Source organism: Malaclemys terrapin, chromosome 12 (assembly GCF_027887155.1).
Source record: "Malaclemys terrapin pileata isolate rMalTer1 chromosome 12, rMalTer1.hap1, whole genome shotgun sequence".
In the NCBI taxonomy this organism is placed as follows: domain Eukaryota; kingdom Metazoa; phylum Chordata; order Testudines; family Emydidae; genus Malaclemys; species Malaclemys terrapin.
In genome coordinates this window covers 38,639,854-38,659,747 of record NC_071516.1, presented here as the reverse complement: position 1 = coordinate 38,659,747, position 19,894 = coordinate 38,639,854, and the positions used below count along the sequence as shown (strand labels likewise).

General features: G+C 62.5%; 2 protein-coding genes across 3 annotated transcripts in view; one reads left to right on the top strand and one right to left on the bottom strand.

The window, feature by feature from the left end:
• KLHL33 (kelch like family member 33) overlaps positions 1 to 3,532 on the bottom strand; it is a 5,391-nt gene extending 1,859 nt beyond the window's left edge. The window contains exons 1-3 of the mRNA XM_054044932.1: positions 3,468 to 3,532; positions 1,911 to 2,006; positions 120 to 1,041 (exon numbers count right to left, since the gene is read on the bottom strand). Coding sequence (XP_053900907.1) covers positions 120 to 1,041; positions 1,911 to 1,992 — 1,004 coding nt within the window. The 5' untranslated portion in view covers positions 1,993 to 2,006; positions 3,468 to 3,532. The remainder of the gene's footprint in view (positions 1 to 119; positions 1,042 to 1,910; positions 2,007 to 3,467) is intronic.
• LOC128845874 (solute carrier family 12 member 3-like) lies at positions 1,757 to 19,894 on the top strand. Of its 2 annotated transcripts, none has more exons than XM_054044930.1 (27): positions 1,757 to 1,934; positions 5,770 to 6,077; positions 6,989 to 7,120; positions 7,218 to 7,293; positions 7,515 to 7,610; positions 8,364 to 8,503; positions 10,296 to 10,406; positions 10,551 to 10,662; positions 10,746 to 10,876; positions 10,974 to 11,058; positions 11,234 to 11,394; positions 11,750 to 11,857; positions 12,265 to 12,388; positions 12,482 to 12,583; positions 14,546 to 14,701; positions 14,800 to 14,899; positions 15,122 to 15,233; positions 15,322 to 15,450; positions 15,636 to 15,742; positions 15,919 to 16,001; positions 16,202 to 16,273; positions 16,519 to 16,623; positions 17,129 to 17,240; positions 17,523 to 17,609; positions 17,977 to 18,112; positions 18,259 to 18,326; positions 19,538 to 19,894. In XM_054044930.1, exons 1-27 carry the CDS (start codon positions 1,841 to 1,843, stop codon positions 19,677 to 19,679), a joined length of 3,189 nt encoding a protein of 1,062 aa, XP_053900905.1. In that variant the 5' UTR covers positions 1,757 to 1,840; the 3' UTR covers positions 19,680 to 19,894. The 2 variants fall into 2 exon arrangements, with proteins under 2 accessions (XP_053900905.1, XP_053900906.1); XM_054044931.1 differs by lacking the exon at positions 1,757 to 1,934 and adding an exon at positions 5,287 to 5,311.

Sequence of the window (19,894 nt, the reverse complement as noted above, 5' to 3'; positions counted from 1 at the left end):
TAAGGGCTGGATGGGAGCTGGCGCCCCCTGGATGGGAAAGGCCCTGTGCCCCATTCCCCGCCCCCTGGGCCAGCCTCCCTGCTCAGAGCCCCCTAGAGGCCAGTACCTGCACCACTCACCGGAAGGCCGTGGCCAGCGTGTCCCGCACCCCGTAGTAGTGCTTCCCGCCCAGCACGTAGAGCATGTTGCCCAGCACCGCGGCAGCGTGGCGGAACCGTGGCCCGTCCGGGAACTGGCCTAGCCGCCTCCACTCCACCTGCTTGACCAGCCCCACACCGCTGCGGAACCGGTGGGCAAACCACAGCTCCCGGGTGGGGCGGCGGGTAGCTAGGCTGGGCGCCAGCCCCTCGCCCCCACAGATCACCAGGGCCCCGGCCGGGGTGCGCACGCGGCAGGGCCCCTCGTCCGCCACCGCCGCCACCAGCAGCTGGTAGAGCCGGCCCGGCGGTGCCAGCAGGTCCGCGGCTCGCACCCGGCGCAGCTCCCGTGTGCCCATCAAGGAGAAGCGGACTCGGGCCAGGATGGCCTCGGCATGGGGCAGGCGGCGGGTGCGGTCGGCGTCCAGCCAGCGCAGGGCAGCTTCGAAGGCCTCCACCTCACTGGCCACATAGAGCTCGTCTGAGCCCAGCAGGGCCAGCAGCTCGGCCAGCGGCAGGGCCGGGAAGCCAGGGCACCGGGCCACCCCGTCGAAGTTGGCCAGGGCATAGGCCTGGGCGGCAGTGCCCAATGAGCGCAGGTCATAGGCACGGGCGAAGGCCAGCAGGTCCAGGCTGCGGGCCGGGCTCAGCGCCCGTTGCAGGGCCTCCAGGCAGAGCGCCAGCAGCCCTGAGGCCTGGTACTGCAGGGCGGTCTCAGCCGCGCCCAGCAGCTCAGCCCAGCTACCTGCCACTGTCCCCGAGTAGGCGAAGGGCAGCAGCAGGCGCAGATCGGTCGGGGCCATGAGCGTGGGCAGGGGGTCGGCCCCCTGGCGGGCCTCCCGCATCCCGCTGCAGAACATGGCCCGGAAGTACTCGCAGCCGCAGCTCAGCGCGACCCGGTGAGCTGTGGGGGAGAGGGGGGAGGTCAGGCATGGAGACCCCAAAGGCACCTCCGGGCCGCCCAGCCCTGCCCCCAGTGCCAGCCACTCCAGCCCTGGGCTCCTCCCTGCCCAGGGCTGCCGGTGCCCCTCACTCACAATCTGCAGCCCCTTGCTCGCCCAGCCCTGGGCTCCCCTGCAGCGCAGCCAGTGCCTCTCACTTCTGACCTGCAGCCACCTGCACCCCAGCCCTGCTCTCAGTGCTCGCTATCCCAGCCCTGGGCTCCCCACAACCTCTCCCAGTGGCCCTCACTCCCGATCTGCACCCCCTGCTAGCCCAGCCCTGCCGGTGCCCCTCACTCCCAACCCGCAGTCCCCTGCTGGCCCAGCCCTGCTCCCTCCCCACCTCTGCTGGTGCCCCATTCACCTCGGAAGGTCTCTCCTTCAGTGGTCAGCGCCAGGTCACAGCCCACCCCGGCTCGGAACAGCTCCTCCATGCCCTGCAGCGTCTCCCACTGCTCCTCATCTGGGCTCCTGCCCTCTGGCCCCTCCAGCCCGTCCCCCATCCTCCGGCAGATCTCCACCACCCGTGGCGCACCCAGGGCCTGAGCTGCAGCCACCAGCTCCCCGGCCGTGCCCGGCATGGCAGTGAAGGCCCCGGTATAGGCGAAATCCAGAACAGCCTCCCAGCCGCGCGGCGTGGCCAGTGGGCTCACGTCCACTTCCCCGGCGGCCCCGCACACCAGCCGCTGGCAGAAGAAGGCACTGACGGCAGCCAGCACCACACCGTGGGCCTGGTACCACTGGGTGCCGGCCATCACCGTCATGTCCACCAGCTGGCCCTGCCCGCGCAGCTCCAATGCCGCCTCGAAGAACTGCCGGGCGTGGCACTCACTCCGCAGCTTCCAGCGTGGCTCGGGTGTGTTGCCCTCCTCGCCTGGCCCCTCAGCCGGCTCCGGCCCCTCGCCTGGCCACATCGCGCCGGGAGCGCCTGCCAGGAAAGGACGTGAAAGGCCCTGGCCCCTGAGCCAGTCAGCCCCCGTGCCTGGGGCCAGATGGGAGTTGGTGCCCCTTAGAGGGGCAGGCCCCATGCCCCATTCCCCACCCCGCTGAGCCAGCCAGTCCCTACCCTGGGGCCGGATGGGAGCCAGCGCCCCCTAGAGGGGACAGGCCCGGTGTTCCATTCTCTTTATGCCATTCAACAGCTACTCAAGTGTGTGTGTGTGTGTGAGATTGTGTGTAACGGGGAGGAGGGGGGTGTTTTTGTGGCGTGTGTGCATAATTGCAGTGTGGTGTTTGTGTAACAGTTGGGGGGTTGTGAGCTGTGGATATTGGGGGCGTATTTGAGGGATTTTATGACGTGTGTCTTGTGCGCTATGTTGGGGGGCATCTCTGTGCTCCGCTGGTGCTGTGTGCTGGGCAGGAGTATCTGTGGTGTCTCTGTGTGTAGTTGTGAAGTGTGGGGGGTGTGATGTATGGCTGTGTGGTGTCATTAACCTTCTAGTGTGTGCAGTTGTGCAGTGTGTGTTGGTGTGTGTGGGTATGGTGTTTGCATGTTCCTGTGTTCACTTTGTGTGTGTGTGTTTGCTGTGGATAGTTGTTGTGGAAAGTGAGAGGGGTGGTTGTGGTGTGTGTGTGTACTTCCTCTCTGTGTTGGGTGTGTGTTTAGTTGCTGGGGGAGAGTTGCAGGGTGTGTGTGTGTAGTTGCTGTGGGGGGGTTGCAGTGTGTGCGTGTAGTTGCTGCCTGTGTTGTGTGTGTAGTTGCTGGGGGGGAGCGTGTAGTTGTTGGGATAACGGTTGCGGTGTGTGTGTGTGTGGTTCCTGTCTGTGTTTTTATGTGTGTGTGTGTAGTTGCTGTGGGGGGGATTGTGGTGTGTGGGTGTGTGTAGTTGCTGTAGGGGGTGTTTGTGGTGGGTGTATAGTTGTTATCTGTGTTGTGTGCTTGTGTGTAGTTTCTGTTGGGAGTTGTGGTGTGTGTGTGTGTAGTTCCTGTCTGTGTTGTGTGTGTAGTTGCTGGGGTGTTGTGGTGTGTATGTGTGTGGTTGCTATGGGGGGGGGTTGCAGTGTGTGTATGAAGTTCCTGTCTGTGTTGTGTGTGTAGTTGCTGAGGGGGGGGTTATGGTGTGTGTGTGTGTGTGTGTAGTTGCTGAGGGGGGATGGGTTGCGGTGTGTGTGTTTAGTTCCTGTCTGTGTTGTGTGTGTGTGTGTGTGTGTGGTTGCTGGGGGGGTTGTGGTGTGTGTGTGTGTAGTTGCTGGGGGGGGGGTTGTGGTGTGTGTGTGTAGTTCCTGTCTGTGGTGTGTGTCTGTGTGTAGTTAGCTATATCTGTGTGTCTGCATTTGCTGTGGGGTGTGTAGGCTTGACGCACACCCTCACCCTGTCCTTCTCCCCCTTCCAGTCCCAGAGTTCCTGCCCCGCAGCCTCTCCCCCCCCCCCACCAGCCCTGTCCCCTACCTGCTGGGGCCCGCTGTGGGGTGGGCTGTGGGACGACCCTTCCCGAGGCCTGGAGACGGGGTAGCCGCAGGGGAGCATTGGCCCCAATCCCAGGGGTTAATTATAGCCGGGTCTGGGCAGGCTGGGCTCCCTGCCAGCCCTCCGCGTGTCCTGGGCCCCATACTGCCCTCCCCTTGGACTGCAGCCCTGCGGCCAGGAGCTTCTGGCCAGGAGCCCTAAGCCTGGAGGCCCCTGGCTGTGGGGAGTGGGTGGGATTCCTGGGGGCAGGGAGGGATGTCCTAGCCTTTTTATTGCCCCCCTCCCCTGGTGGGGATTCACCAGTGGGGAAGGACAGAAGTTCGCAGGCGCTGGTGTCTAGGAGTCCAAAGCACAGGGGCTTCAGGGGGTAGATGGGGAGTGGGGTCTAGTGGTTAGAGCAGGGGGACTGGGAGCCAGGACTCCTGGGTTTTGTCTCTGGGAGGGGAGTGTGGCCTAGTGGTTAAAGCGAGGGGCTGGGAGCCAGGATTCCTAGGTTCTGTCTCTGGAGGGGAATGGGGCCTAGTGATTAGAGCCGTGGACTGGGAGCCAGGATTCCTGGGTTTTGTCTCTGGGAGGGGAGTGGGGTCTAGTGGTTAGACCCCCATTGGAGCATGATCCCCCCCACCCCCATGGGGGCTGGGCAGCGCCAGGGGATAAAGGCGCTTTTCCCAGCTGGGGGCGGAAAAGTTTGTTCAAAATTAGTTTTTCCATCAGAGTGTAAAGAGACGGAATAGAACAAAGGGGGGCGGGGAGGGGAGGAGTGGTGGGGGAGGGGGAGTTCAGAATGATAGACAGGTTGGAGTGGATGGAGGAGTGGATGTGGAAGGACAGTTGTGTGGGGGGTGCGAGGTGAAATGGAGTGGGAGAGGGGGTACTGGATGGCTGAATGGGGTGTATGGGATGGGGAGATGGGATGTTTGGGTGAGGGGTGGAGGATGGGATGGCTGGGTGGGGGATGGGGTGTATGGGGTGGAGGGTACAGGATGGGTGGGGGATGAGCTGGCTGGGTGGGGTGATGGGATTTGTGGGTAGGGTGCTCCTAAATTCTTGCCCCACCTGCTGTCTCTGCTGGGGTTCCCCACCCTCCTGCGATCCCCTGGGGCTAGTTTCCAGCTGAGCGCCTAGAGGCATTTTGGGGAGGGGGTAAGAATATTTGCAGGAGGACACAAACCTACCTCATTGTCAAAGGTGCCTGTGGGGCTTGCGCCATGGGTCTGTACAGGCCTGGCACTCTGCTTGGCCTGCCCGCGGAGCAGCGTGTACCGAGGAGAATCCCCCTCGGCAGTATGGGGCAAGGACAAACACCCCCCCCCCCCCCAAGCAGGGTCCGTCCCCTCCATCGGGGGTGCACGGACACACAAGCCCTGCTCGGGGTGAATTTGTGCTGCCCCACACACCACCCCCTACTCATCCCCCCACGGCTCCTATCCCCCACACAGCTCCCTCCCGTTGGCGATTCCCCTGGGCCTCCAGCCCAGCCCTAACTTCCCCCCACCATGCACCGGGGTGTGTGTGTGTGTCCTCTGGCCCCTCTGCCCTGTCCCGTGCCCCTGCCCCAAGCAGAGCTGGGCGGAGTGGGCCCCAGTGGAAAGAACGCGGGACTGATAAGCAGAGCAAACAGGGGGGCCGGGGCTGATGGAAAGTCTCCGTGTTTGGAGAGGGTGTGTGTGGGGGGATTAGGGGCAGGGCGGTGGGGCCGGCCGGGGGCTGCCTGGGCCGGTTCTGGAGGGCCCGGCCTGGCCTCTCAGCCTGGGCCCTTTATAAGGCACGGAGGGGCTGGGGAGAGGGGCACAGGATTGAACTCAGGGCCAGCGGAAAGGTAGCAGGTACTGGGGGGCGGGAGGGCGGGATTTTCTGTCCATCTGCATCTTCTGCCACCCTGAGGAAAGGGAACCCAGGAGTTCTGGCTCCCAGCTCCCCAGGCCTGGGAGGGGAGTGGGGTCTAGTGGTTAGAACGAGGTGGTGATGTGGGACTGGGAGGCAAGACTCCTGGGTTCTCTCCTAGCTCTGGGAGGGGAGTGGGGTCTAGTGCTTAGAGCAGGGGGAGGGGCTGGGAGCCAGGACTCCTGGGTTCTATCCCCAGTTTCACAATCTCTAAAATGGAAAGAACAACTCAGAGAGAGAGAGAGAGAATGCATGTGTGTGTGTGTGTGTGTGTGTGTGTGTGTGTGTGTGTGTCCCCCTGCTGCCTCCTGCTGGCAGGGACAGGCCCTGCTCAGTGAGTGGGGTGGGGTGAGTTTAACCCTTTCCTGCCCAGAGTACTGGATTCCCCCCTCACCCCCAGGTGGACCTGGCACCCCCATGGACTCCCCGGCCTACAAGACGGTTCTGGCCTTGGGCCGATTCAAGGTGCGGAAGCTCCAGACGGGCCCTGCCCTGGACAAAGGCAAGGAGGGGGCAAGCCCCCTGCCGTGCCCCCCAGCCCCGTCCATGGAGGGCTCTGACCAGGCGGATGAGGGGGGCTCCCTCTCAGCTCCCCCGGACTACGCGACCACAATGGACGTCAGTCCCTGCTACGAGTTCTACGCCCAGTCGGCCCCCCCTGGGCGGGCCCGCAAGAGTCGCCCCTCGCTGGAGGTGCTGCGTAACGTGGTGAGCACGGGGGTACTGTGTGGAGTGGGGAGAGGGGAGACAGGAGGCCCAGCCGGGGGTGCTGTGCTGTAGGGAGTGGGGGCGGGGCTCGGCAGGGGGCGCCATGCTGCAGGGAGCTCGGCAGGGGGCGCTGTGCTGCAGGGAGCAGGGGGCTCGGCAGGGGGCGCTGTGCTGCAGAGGGTTTGGCAGGGAGCATTATGCTGCAGGGAGCTCGGCAGGGAGCATTGTGCTGCAGGGAGCGGGGGGCTCGGCAGGGGGCGCTATGCTGCAGGGAGCGCTGTGCTGCAGGGAGCAGGGGGCTTGGCAAGGAGCACTGTGCTGCAGTGAGCAGGGGGCACTATGCTGCAGGGAGCAGGGAGCTCGGCAGGGGGCGCTGTGCTGCAGGGAGCAGGGGGCTCGGCAGGGGTCATTGTGCTGCAGGGAGCAGGGGGCTTGGCAGGAGGCGCTGTGCTGCAGGGAGCGGGGGGCTTGGCAGGGGGCGCTGTGCTGCAGGGAGCAGGGGGCTTGGCAAGGAGCACTGCTGCAGTGAGCAGGGAGCATTGTGCTGCAGGGAGCAGGGGGCTCGGCAGGGGGCGCTGTGCTGCAGGGAGCAGGGGGCTCGGCAGGGGGCGCTGTGCTGCAGGGAGCAGGGGGCTCGGCAAGGAGCACTGTGCTGCAGTGAGCAGGGGGCTCGGCAGGGGGCGCTGTGCTGCAGGGAGCAAGGGGCTCAGCAGGGGTCATTGTGCTGCAGGGTGTGGGGGGCTCCTGGCTGCAGGGTGCGGGGGGCTCAGCAGGGGGTGCCGTGTTGCTGCGAGGAGGGGGGCCGGCAGGGGGTGCCGGGAACAGGAGCACGGCTTGGAAGGGGGCGCTGTGCTGCAGGGCGCGGGGGGCTCAGCAGTGGGCGGTCTAATGCTGTTTCCCCACCGACGCAGGAGGACGGGCCCGGGTTCCCTGATGCTCCTGACCCTGGGGAATCCAGGGCTAAGGAGGAGGACGAGGAGGATCCAGACTCAGCAAGCCCTGAAGCAGAACCAGTCCGGTTCGGTTGGGTGACCGGCGTGATGGTAAACTGAGACCTCTGGGGGAGGGGAGGGGGGGTCCAGTGGGTCAGCGGGGCGGGGGAGCAGGCTCATCTCACCCACCTCCCTTTTCGCTCCCCAGATCCGGTGCATGCTCAACATCTGGGGCGTGATCCTATATCTCCGGCTGCCTTGGATCACAGCCCAGGCTGGAATAGGTAATAGTGGGGATGGGGGTGCCCCATGGCTAGGCCCCCTTCCAGCACCGCCAATTACTCGTGGCTGGGTAGGAGCGAGGAGCCAGCTGGGAGCTTGTGGTGGGTTCTCGGTGTTCCCCAATGGGAGCAGGAGGGTGCCCAGTATTGGGGGGGGTAAAGTGGGGGGCAGGGGGTGGGTTCACTCCCCAGGTCCCCATTCACCATCTTCCCCTCCCCCCCAGGGCTGACATGGCTCATCATCCTCATGTCAGCTGTAGTCACCACAATCACTGGCTTGTCCATCTCAGCCATCTCCACCAATGGCAAGGTGAAGGCAGGTGAGAGCTGGGGCCGGGCCCCACGTCCGGGGGCACTGTGGGGCTAGGGAGGCGGGTTCAAACTGGGGCCGCCACACAAGCAGGGCTTGCCCCAGAGGCTAGGGAAGTGCTCCCCTTTGGCAGAAGTAGGCGGGCTGTTATCTCAGCCTGGTCGGGGGAAGAGAGAGACAACACCCACCCACACACACAGCTACACAATGAGACCCAACCGCAGAAACACACAGCTAGAGATGCATAGGTGTGCGGACACAAAACTAGCTCCAGTCCCACACAGTTAGACTGAACTACAGCCATACGCAGCGAGAGACAGGGAATCAGACACACAGCAGCGGACACACCTGCTGATCCGTACACAAGGCTCCACACAGCTCAGTGTTACACACAGGAAATTCTGCACCCTGGAGTCGCAGAATCACAGATAGGCAACTACACACACAAAATAACACACACATTTAGGTACACACATAGACAGTTATACATGCAAAACTTCACACACACACAGTTACACTAGTCGTGCACATACACACTCAGTGCAGGGCTCATCCCCTCCAGCAGGGGGCGTGAGGACACACACACACACACACACACACAAGAGCTCATCTCGCCACCAGGGGGCAGCAGGGACACACACACACACACACACACACACACACATTCTCCACAGGGCTCTCCCAACAGCCCTGCCTGTTCCCAAGCCCCTAGAGCCCCCCTCCCCTGCTGACCCCGTCCGTCCATCTGTCTGTCTGGGTGCAGGGGGCACCTACTTCTTGATCTCGCGCAGCCTGGGCCCCGAGCTGGGCGGATCCATCGGGCTGCTCTTCTCCTTCGCCAATGCTGTGGCTGTGGCTATGCATGTGGTGGGCTTCGCCGAGACGGTGCGTGACCTGCTGCTGGTAGGTGGGGCCTGGCCCTGAACAATAACCCTAACCAAGGGCTGGGCAAACTTTTGGCCTGAGGGCCACACCTGGGGATGGAAATTGTATGGCGGGCCATGAATGCTCACACAATTGGGAGTTGGGGTACGGTCTCTGGATGGGGCCAGAAATGAGGAGTTCAGCGTGCGTGAGGGGGCTCTGGGCTGGGGCAGGGGTGCGGGTGGGGGGGTGAGGGCTCCAGCTGGTGGGGTGGGCTGGAGTAGAGGTGCTGGAAGGGGTCAGGGGTGCAGGCTCCAGGCGGCGCTTACCTCAAGCAGCTCCCGGCAGCAGCAGCATGTCCCCTCTCTGGCTCCTAGGTGAAGGCACGGCCAGGCAGCTCGGTGCGCTGCCCCGTCCGTAGACGCCACCTCTGCAGCTCCCATTGGTCACGGTTGCCGGCTAATGGGAGCTGTGGGTGCGGTACTTGGGGTGGGGGCAGCGTGCGGAGCCCCCTGCTGCCCCTACATGAAGGAGCCGGAGGGGGGACATGCTGGTGCTTCTGGGAGCCGTGTGGAGCATGGCACACGCAGAGCGGGGCAAACCTCCAACCCCACTCCCCGGCAGGAGCTTGAGGGCCGGATTAAAACGTCTGAAGGGCCGGATGTGGCCCCAGGGCCGTAGTTTGCCCACTCCTGCCCTAACCCCTAACCCTAAACCTGAACGCTAACCCTAACCACTAATTCTTAACCCTAAACGCTTAACCCTAACCCCAATCCTAACCCCTAACCCTACACCCAACCCTATCTCCTAACCCTGAACACTAACCCTAACCCCAAAATCTAAGCCTAACCCCTAAACCTTAACACTAACACTAACCCTAACCCTTGAACCTAACCCCAACCCCTAACCCCAATCCCTTAACCCCTAACTCTAACCCCAACCGTATCCCCTAACACTAACCCCTTACCCTAACCCTAAACCCCAGCCCTAACCCTGAACACTAACCCTAACCCTAACTCTAACCCTCATCCCAAAATCTAACTCTAACCCCTAAACCTTAACACTAACCCTAACCCTTAACTCTTGAACCTAACCCCAAACCCTTAACCCTTAACTCTAACCCCTTACCCTAACCTTGAATGCTAATCCTAATCCCAATACAAACCCTAATCCCTAACCGTCACTCTAACCCTAACCCTAATCCCAACCCTAACCCTCACCCTAATCCTAACTCTAACCCCGAACATTAACCCTAACCCCTAACCCTAAACCCTCACCCTGAATGCTAACCCTAACCCCTAACTCTAAACCCTGAACGCTAATCCTAACCCACCCATACACCTAGATCTACCCCTAGAGCTAAATCTACACTAAATCCTAACCCTCGATCTAACCCCTACCCTAAACCTAGAACTACTAACCTAACCCTTGACCTCAATCCCAACTCTAACCTTAATCCTAGCTCTAGCCTCAATCCCTAACCCACCCCTCCGTACCCACCTGCCACACACCTGCACAAGTCCCTTTCCCAGCTCTACTGCCCCTCACCCTGCCACCCCCAGCCCCACCTGCCTGCCGTGAGAAGGGTGGCCTTATCTAGAGCACGCGCCACGAGCTGCTGGTACATGGGCCCCATTGAGCCCCCAGCCCTGCCCCACCCCACACCCTGTCCACAATCTGCTGTTGGTCTCCGTCTGCTCTCCCTGACCCACGCTGGGCTCAGCTGTCCCACTTCCTATACTTGGCCCCCTCCACTCCCTTCTCTGACTCCCCACCCTGCCCTCTCCCCTCCTGGCCCCCACAAACTCATCTCCATATACCTGCCCCCCAGGAGTTCGACGCGGTGATGACGGACCCCGTGAACGACATCCGGATTGTGGGCGTCATCACGGTGACAGTGTTGTTGGGCATCGCGCTGGCTGGCATGGAGTGGGAAGCCAAGGTACTGGGGGAGGGGCTGGGAGCCAGGACACCTGGGTTCCATCCCCAGCTCTGGGAGGGGAGTGGGATCTAGTGGGTTAGAGCAGGGGAGCGGCTGGGAGCTGGGACCCCTGGGTTCTCAGCCCTTCTCCCTGCCCTCTTGCAGGCCCAGGTTGTCTTTTTCTTCGTCATCATGGTCTCCTTCATCAACTACTTTGTGGGGACCCTGATTCCAGCCACGGAGGAGAAGATGTCCAAAGGCTACTTCAGCTACCGAGGTAGGGCCAGTGGAACTCCCCACCACTGGAGGCCCTCTTGGGCAGTGCAGCCCCTCTTAACCTTGCCCTCTCCCTTCCCGCAGGGGACATCTTCCTGGAGAACATCGGGCCGGAGTGGCGGGGCGAATCGGGCAACTTCTTTGGCATGTTCTCCATCTTCTTCCCCTCGGCCACTGGTATCCTGGCCGGCGCCAACATCTCAGGCGACCTCAAGGTGGGCTCCTAGCCCCCCAGGCCCAGCAGGGGCTAGAGGAACTGGTTCCCCTGAGAGTTATGGGCCACAATAACCACCCCATTATCATCGTTTGTAGGACCCCGCGGTGGCTATCCCCAAGGGCACCCTGCTGGCCATCTTCTGGACCACGCTCTCCTACCTGGCCATCTCAGCTACCATAGGTAATGGGGCAGGGAATGGGGGGCAGGGCTCGCTAGGGGGCGCCATGCTGCAGGGAGTGGACAGGGCTCTACATCCTGGGGGAGGTCACTGGGGGGTACTTGGTTGCCAGGGGAGTTGCGGGGGGGGGGCACTAAGTCCTGGGGGGGTGGTCACTCATTTCCTCCATCCCTCCAGGGTCGTGCGTGGTGCGTGATGCGTCCGGGAGTTTGAACGACACACTGGGCTCCCCCAACGCCACGGACAGCTGCCTGGGCCTTGGGTGCGGCTACGGCTGGAACTTCACCGAGTGCGCCCAGGCTGGCACCTGCGAGTACGGGCTGGCCAACAACTACCAGGTAGGGAGGGAGGAGCCAGCAGTGAGAGGGTGGGACTGAGGGAGGAGCCAGCAGGGAGGAGAGAAGCCAGCGCTTAGGGGGTCGGGACTAGGGGAGGAGCCCGCACTGAGGGGGAGGAGCCCGCACTGAGGGGATGGGACTCGGGGAGGAGCCAGTATTGAGTGGGTGGCACTGGGGGAAGAGCCAGCACTGAGGGGGTGGGACTGGGGAGGAGCCAGCAGTGAGGGGGAGGAGCCAACACTGATGGGGATGGGGAACATTTGGGGCATGGGATGGGAGCTATGAGTGATGGGAGAGGCAGGCCGGGGATGTCTCTCTCTGATCCCCCCCATCCTGGGGTCTGTCTCCCTCCCAGACCATGAGCATGGTGTCCGGCTTCAGTCCCCTCATCACGGCTGGGATCTTCGCCGCCACCCTCTCCTCTGCCCTGGCCTGCCTGGTCTCAGCCCCCAAGGTCTTCCAGGTGAGTCCGGGTGTCAGGGGTGGGGGCCTAACAACAGAACACCCCAGCTACAGCCTCAGTAACAACAGCACCCCAACTGACACCCAAACGTACCCCTTCCATCCATACCACACCCGCAAAACAGTGGCCCACCCAACACCACCCTCAATGACGTGCCCTGGAACGCCCCCAAATCACCACCAGAGACACCCCTACTTCTGAAAACCCCACCACCTCCAGTGACCCCCCAAACCCCAAGAGCATCCCCCTATCCCTCCAAACAACTCTTTAGTCCTCACCTCTTATTCAGATCATTGCAGCCCAAATCCATCCCTACCCAGCCTCCCACCTCGGGGTTGTGCTCCTTCTGTCACCTGTAGCTCTGCTACCACTGAACCCCCTGCCTTGCCTGTGCCTGTCCCATGCAGTGCCTGTGCCAAGATAAGCTGTATCCCGTCATCGGCTTCTTCGCCAAGGGCTACGGCAAGAACAACGAGCCGCTCCGGGGCTACATGCTCACTTTCGTCCTGGCCATCGCCTTCATCCTCATCGGTGAGTGGGGTCAGGTGGAAGGGGACCATCTCCTCCCTGCTGTGGGATGGGAATGCGCCCCCATATTGACCCATCTCTCCATTGCACCCACAGCTGAGCTCAACACCATCGCCCCCATCATCTCCAACTTCTTCCTTTGCTCCTATGCCCTCATCAACTTCAGCTGCTTCCATGCCACAATCACCAACTCCCCAGGTACAGCAGCAACCCCAGCAGCCATGGGGCAGGGGCACAGAGGGCTTTGCTGAGGTGTTCAGCTGAGGTTTGTCACATCTGGCACCAGGGATCAAACCAAGCATGTGTTGAGCGCAGGGGGTCAGGCTGGGTGTCTGGCATGGGAATTCTTGAGCAGAATAGGATGGGGCAGGTTGAGTTAGATCAGATAGGTTGTTTGTGTTGAATTGGGAGGGTGGGTAGAGTGAGATTGGACTGGATGGGTTATGTTGGATTCTGTTGATTATTGTTGGGTTGAAAGGGATACGTTTATTGATGTAGGGCAGAGTGGGTTGAGTTGAAGCTGGGTAGGCGAGAGCTGAGTTCCGTTCTAAGGGTTGCCCTGAGAAGGGCAGTGTTGGGTTGGAAGGGTTGGGCTGAGTAGTGTAGAGGTGGGTATTGAGCTGGGTTAAGTTGGAGGAGTTGTGCAGGAAGGGGAGTTGAGTTGGAGATGGGTAGAATACAATTGGACTGAGTTGGAAGGGCGTTGGGTTGAGCAGAGAGTTGGAGGAGCTGCATAGGGCTGAGCAGGTTGGGTTGGAGAAGTTGGGCAGGGTAGGATTGAGTTGGAGGAGCTTGGTGGTGTAGGGTTGAGTTGGATTGCAGGAGCCGGGCAGCGTAGGGTTGAGTTGGGTTGCAGGAGCCGGGCAGCGTAGGGTTGAGTTGGGTTGCAGGAGCCGGGCAGCGTAGGTTTGCGTTGAGTTGCAGGAGCCGGGCGGCATAGGGTTGAGTTGAGTTGCAGGAGCCGGGCGGCGTAGGGTTGAGTTGAGTTGCAGGAGCCGGGCGGCGTAGGGTTGAGTTGAGTTGCAGGAGCCGGGCGGCGTAGGGTTGAGTTGAGTTGCAGGAGCCGGGTGGCGTAGGGTTGAGTTGAGTTGCAGGAGCCGGGCGGCGTAGGGTTGAGTTGGGTTGCAGGAGCCGGGCGGCGTAGGGTTGAGTTGGGTTGCAGGAGCCGGGCGGCGTAGGGTTGAGTTGGGTTGCAGGAGCTGGGTGGCGTAGGGTTGAGTTGGATTGCAGGAGCCGGGCGGTGTAGTGTTGAGTTGAGTTGCAGGAGCCGGGCGGCGTAGGGTTGAGTTGAGTTGCAGGAGCCGGGCGGCGTAGGGTTGAGTTGAGTTGCAGGAGCCGGGCGGCGTAGGGTTGAGTTGAGTTGCAGGAGCCGGGTGGCGTAGGGTTGAGTTGGATTGCAGGAGCCGGGTGGCGTAGGGTTGAGTTGGGTTGCAGGAGCTGGGCAGTTTAGGATTGTGTTGGATTGCAGGAGCCGGGCGGTGGAGGGTTGAGTTGGGTTGCAGGAACCAGGCAGCAGAGGGTTGAGTTGCAGGAGTCAGGCGGTGTAGGGCTGAGCGGTTGGAGCTGGACATGCTGAGCTGGGCAGGGTGGTTACTGTTGCCCCGGCCATGTGGGGAGCTAGGTTGGATTGGGGGCAGGGCCGGCTCCAGCTTTTTTGCAGCCCCAAGTGGCGAAGAGAAGAAAAAAAAAAAATAGCCGCGATCGGCGGCACTTCGGTGCAGGGGCCGGCTCCAGGTACCAATGCAGCAAGCAGGTGCCTGGAGCGGCCAATGGGGAAGGGGCGGCACGTGCGGCTCTTCGGCGGCGGGTCCCTCAGTCCCTCTCGGAGGAAGGACCTGCCGCTGAATTGCCATCGAAGAATGAAGCAGATCGCGATCGCGGCTATTTTTTTTTCTTTCCGCCGCTTGGGGCGGCAAAAACCCTGGAGCTGGCCCTGCTTCAGCGGCTGCTCTACTGTGCTGCTTCTTCGGCGGCAAGGCCTTCCCTCCGAGAGGGACTGAGGGACCCGCCGCCGAATTGCCGCTGAAGACCCGGACGTGCCGCCCCCTTCCATGGGCCGCCCCAAGCACCAGCTTGCTGCGCTGCTGCCTGGAGCCGGCCCTGGTTGCGGGGGTCTGACACATGGGGCTGGGCACAGCCTTTCACTCTCCCTCCCCCCAGGCTGGCGACCCTCTTTCCGCTACTTCAGCAAGTGGAGCGCCCTCTTTGGGGCCGTGATCTCCGTGGTCATCATGTTCCTGCTGACCTGGTGGGCGGCCCTCATTGTGGTGGGCATTATCCTGGTCAGCTTGGCCTACGTCAGCTACAAGAAGCCAGGTAAGGGAGGCGCCGGGGCAGTGGGAGGGGACAGGGAGACATGGGGGGCACCCAGACCGAACAAGCTTTTCTCTGCATCCTCTTCATCCTCCCCACAGACGTCAACTGGGGCTCCTCTGTGCAGGCCGGGACCTACAGCATGGCCCTGTCCTACTCCGTCAGCCTCACCCAAGTGGAGGAGCATGTCAAGAACTTCCGGTAGGCCTGGCTGGCTGAAAGCAGGTGCGGGGGGTTGGGAGCTAGGACTCCTGGGTTCCATGCCTGATTCTGGGAGCAAAATGGGGTCTAGTGGTTAAAATGGGGGGGGTGCTGGGCTCTATAACTCATTCTGAGAATAATGCTTGGGCATTGGGGGCAGCAGTGTATCTGTGGGGAGAGCACCCCCCCCCCCCGACTGTCCCAACCCTCCCTCTCTTCCAGCCCCCAGTGCCTGGTGCTGACGGGTCCCCCCAGCTTCCGACCAGCTCTGGTGGATTTCGTCAGTGCCTTCACCAAGGGGGTCAGCCTCATGATCTGTGGGAACGTGGCTGGGGTGAGTATGGGGATGCTGGGGAGGCAATCAAGGAGGTGAGTTTGGGGCCCGGGATCCTGCCCCCTAACCCTCCCCTTGCCTCTCCCAGCCGCAGGATACCCCAGGGGACAGCGACTCAGACGAGCACGTCGAGTGGCTGAACAGGCGCAAGGTGCGATCCTTCTACACTCTCATCACGGCCCCGGACCTGCGCAGCGGAGCCCGCAGCCTCATGCAGGTGTGTGTGTCCCAGCGCCCCCTGCTGGAGGGGCTGAGCCCTGCTCCGTGTGCTGCCGCCTGCTGGTGCAAATGAGCGCTGTGCTGTGCATGCACCGCCCTGTCCCCCAGTGAATGTAGCCTGCCATGCTGCGCTGTGTGTCATCCCCCCCACACTGCCCCAGCCTCACCAATGATTTTCTCCAGGTGTCCGGGCTGGGGCGTCTCAAACCCAACACAATCGTGCTGGGCTACAAGCAGAACTGGCAGACGGACTCGCCCCACAACCTGGAGAACTACGTGGCCACCATCCAGTAAGGGGGCTGGGCTGGGGGGCAGCAGTGGAGTGGGGCGCTGGGGTGGATGCCCCAGAGTAGGGGGTAGCAATGGGGTTGGAGGCATCTCTGGAAGTGGGGAGACACCCTGGGGGCCAGCACCTCCTTTCTGGCACCTCCCAGCAGCACCCCCTGACCCCACTCTGTGCCCCCAGCGACGCGTTCGACGGCCGGGCCGGGGTGTGCGTGCTGAGGATGAAGGATGGGCTGGATGTGTCGCAGACGGTTCGGGCCTATGGTGAGTATCGGGTGTGGGCTGGGGGAGGGCAGACGGACACAGACCCATGGACAAGCCTGGGCAGAGCCTGGTCCTGCCAGTAGGGGGCAGTAGTGACCTCCACCAGTGCTCTCTGCCTGCCCCGTTCCCCTGGGAGGGCAGCTGTGCAGCCAGGTGGGGCCAGGGGGCTCTCCTCAGCTGTCTAACCCCCATCTCCCCAGTGAACCCTGCGTTTGAGGACCCCGAGGCAGCACTGCAGGGGGAGAAGCTGAGACAGGAGTCGGGCAATGCAGGTGAGGAGGGCAGCAGGTGGGGAAGGTGATGGAGGGGGGCAGGGATGGGGGCTGCTGGGGGCAGACGAGGGGGCTGTGTAGGGGGGCAGGGGCTGGGCAGTGAGGGAGGGGGCTGTGGGTGGCAGCCAGGGACACTAGGCCCATGTCAGGCCAGGGGAGGCCCGGGGGGGGGGGGGGGAGAGGGCGACACCATCCTGCCCCGAGCCGGGGAGTTGCCCTGCCCCACCTGCTCTGTGTGCCTACAGGCAGCAGCGTGAAGGTGCTGGGCGCAGACGAGCTCACTGAGACCCACTTCCAGGCCCCGCAGAAGAAGAGATGTGTGGACGTCTATTGGCTCTTTGACGATGGGGGTGCGTGTCTCCCAGCCCACCCGCCGCCCCTGGCAGTTCCCCTACCAGCCCCCTCACCTCTGCCAGCCGCCCCTGGCAGCCCCCTCACCTCTGCCAACCCCCCAACCTCCTCCCTCCATCAGACTCCTCCCCTGGCAGCTCCCCCACCACCCCCTCACCTCTGCCAGCCCAACCTCCTCCCTCCACCAGCCCCCACACCCTGTCAGCCACCCCCGCCACCTCTCTTACCAGCCCCCAAACCTCCTCCCTCCATCAGACCCCCACCCGTCAAGCTCCTTCATCCACAAGCCCTGTCTCCCTACAGACCCCCTCCCCTGCCAGCTTTCCACCCCCCAGACTCTCAACCTCTGACAGCACCTGCCCATCCCTTGGAAGCCTCCCATCTCTTCTCCAGCCTTCTCACCTCCTGGCAACTCCCGGGCCCCAAGAGCCTGCCAGTCCCCCCGCCCTTCATTCCTGGCCTGCTCCCCCTGCCGGCCACTCCCTGACACTGTCTCCCTCCCAGGGCTCACCCTGCTGGTCCCCTACCTGCTGAGCCGCCGCAAGCGCTGGAGCCGCTGCCGGGTCCGGGTCTTCATCAGCGGCCACCTGGGCAGCGCCGAGCAGCAGCGCCAGGAGTAAGGGCACCTGCCTCGGCCCCGCGGGTCCCCTGAATTCCCACCCGCCACTCCCCCCTCCCGTTGGCCCCCCACATTGCTCCCGTGGGCCCCCACATTCTCTCCCCACCCGCTGGCCCTGCCGTTCCCCCCTCCCATGGGCCCCACAAATTCCCGCCCACCCCTCCCCACCCATGGGCCCCCCTGCATTGCCCTCACTCCTCCCCCCGCATTCCCCCTCCGCCCACAGGCCCTGCCGCTCCTCCCCTCCCATGGGCCTATCGCTCCCCCTCTGCCCCACAGGATCCAGCTGCTGCTCAGCAAGTTCCGCCTGGGTTTCAGCGAGGTACTGGTGCTGCCCCACGTGGCCTGGCAGCCGGAGGAGAGAAGGTGAGTCCCCCTCACAGCGATTCCCCACCCCCCACTTCTCGGGGGGGGGGCCTCAGGCCTGACCCCCTTCCCCGGGCTCCCCACTGCCTGGGTGGGGAGCACCAGGCCCGGTCCCAGGGCCTAACAGAACCCCTGAAATGGACCCCACCTCCCTGGCACCACCCACAGTGAAGGATCCCTACAGCTGTCTGGCTGAAAATAGAACCCAGGAGTCCTGGCTCCCGCTCCCCTCCCAGAGCCAGGGAGAGAACTCAGGAGTCCTGGCTCCCAGCCCCCACTCCCTACCCTAGAGGAGACAGGTACCACCCTAGGCTGCTCAGCCCTCTAGGTGGGTCCAGCTGTCCTCAGCCCTGTGCTCTGCCCCCAGCCTGAAGGAATTTGAGGACCTGGTGGCTCCGTTCCGGCTCAACGAGGGACAGCGCAGTCCTGAGGCCACAGAGGCCCTGCGGAGGGAGACACCCTGGAAGGTTTCAGATGAGGATCTGCGGGTCTACAGGAAAAAGGTGAGACCGGATACCTGGGTCCTAGCCTGGCTCTGGGAGGGGACCAGGACTCCTAGTGATTGGAAGCCAGGACTCCTGGTTGTGGCCTGGCTCATGGGGGCTGGGCACTGGGCACACCGCAACCCCCTCTCACTCTTCCCCCACAGTCGGAGCAGCAGGTCCGGCTCCACGAAATCCTGCAGGAGAATTCCCGGAACGCTGCCCTGATTGTCATGTGAGTGCAGGCCCCATCCCTGCGCGGGACAGCACCCAGGCGGCCTGCGTGATCTTGGCCTTGTCTCACTGCAGAACCAGGGATGGGGAGAGACCCCCTGCAAGCAATGAGGAGAGGGGGCTAGTGGGGGACCTGGCCTGCATGCGCCAGTGCAGCAGGAGGGACAGACCGTAGGGGAAGGGCTGTGCCCTGGAATCTCTGGCTAGGGGGGAGTGATCATTGCCCTGGGGGATTTCCCCATGGCCCTGCCCTGGTGCGGGGTGGTGGTGTAGGGGCAGCCAGTATCAAGCAGAGTGCCCTAGGGGTCTGTCCTGGGTCCGGTTTTGTTCAACATCTTTATTAATAATCTGGATGATGGGACAAGTGCAGAGTTCTGCACTTAGGACGGAAGAATCCCATGCACCGCTACAGGCTGGGGACTGACTGGCTAAGCAGCAGTTCTGCAGAAAAGGATCTGGGGATTACAGTGAATGAGAAGCTGGATATGAGTCAGCAGTGTGCCCTTGCTGCCAAGAAGGCCAATGGCATTTTGGGCTGCATTAGTAGGAACATTGCCAGCAGATCGAGGGAAATGATTATTCCCCTCTGTTCGGCACTGGTGAGGCCACACCTGAAGTATTGCATCCAGTTTTGGGCCCCCCACTACAGAAAGGATGTGGACAAATTAGAGTCCAGCAGAGGGCAACAAAAATGATTAGGGGGCTGGGGCACATGACTTATGAGGAGAGGCTGAGGGAACTGGGGTTATTTAGTCTGCCAAAGAGAAGAATGAGGGGAGATTTGATAGCTGCTTTCAACTACGTGAAAGGGGGTTCCAAAGAGGATTGATCTAGACTGTTCTCAGTGGTGGCAGATGACAGAACAAGGAGCAATGGTCTCAAGTTGCAGGGCGGGAGGTCTAGGTTGGATATTAGGAAACACTATTTCACTAGGAGGGTGGTGAAACACTGGAATGGGTTAACTAGGGAGGTGGTGGAATCTCCATCCTTAAAAGGTTTTTAAGGTCCGGCTTGACAAAAGCCCTGGCTGGGATGATTTAGTTGGGGATTGGTCCTGCTTTGAGCAGGGGATTGGACTAGGTGACCTCCCGAGGTCCCTTCCAACCCTGATATTCTATGATTCCTCTGGCCCTGCCCTGGGGTGGGGGGGGATGGGAGCCCTCGGGAGTATCCCCATGCCCCCTCCTCACTGACCCCCATCCCTCCCTGCAGGAGCCTGCCTGTGGTGCGCAAGGGGGCCTGTCCCAGCGCCCTCTACATGGCCTGGCTGGAGACCCTGTCCCGGGATCTTCGCCCACCTGTTGCCTTCATCCGGGGCAACCAGCAGGATGCCCTGACCTTCTACTGCCAGTAGGGGGCACTGTGGGCTTAGCCTGAGGGAGTAGCCTGGAAACCTGGGTTCTTTCCCCAGCGGTGGACGGATCATGGCCCCAAGCTGGGCAGGGGGCTGATGTTGGTGCTACCGTCTCTGCACGCTCAACTGTCCCCTGCGACGTTGCCACGGGGACTCGGATGCCTGGGTCCCATGCGCAGCCTGGGCCGGGGCCTGTTGTGCTCTGCCCCTGCCGG

What these genes read in the sequence shown, in the direction of transcription:
- LOC128845874 (XM_054044930.1), top strand. Translation starts at nt 1,841, where the DNA reads ATGTCCACCAGCTGGCCCTGCCCGCGCAGCTCCAATGCCGCCTCGAAG. An exon ending in AGGCTACTTCAGCTACCGAG is followed by an intron (nt 10,663 to 10,745) that starts GTAGGGCCAGTG and finishes CCCTTCCCGCAG; the next exon opens with GGGACATCTTCCTGGAGAAC. An exon ending in TCTGTGGGAACGTGGCTGGG is followed by an intron (nt 15,234 to 15,321) that starts GTGAGTATGGGG and finishes TGCCTCTCCCAG; the next exon opens with CCGCAGGATACCCCAGGGGA.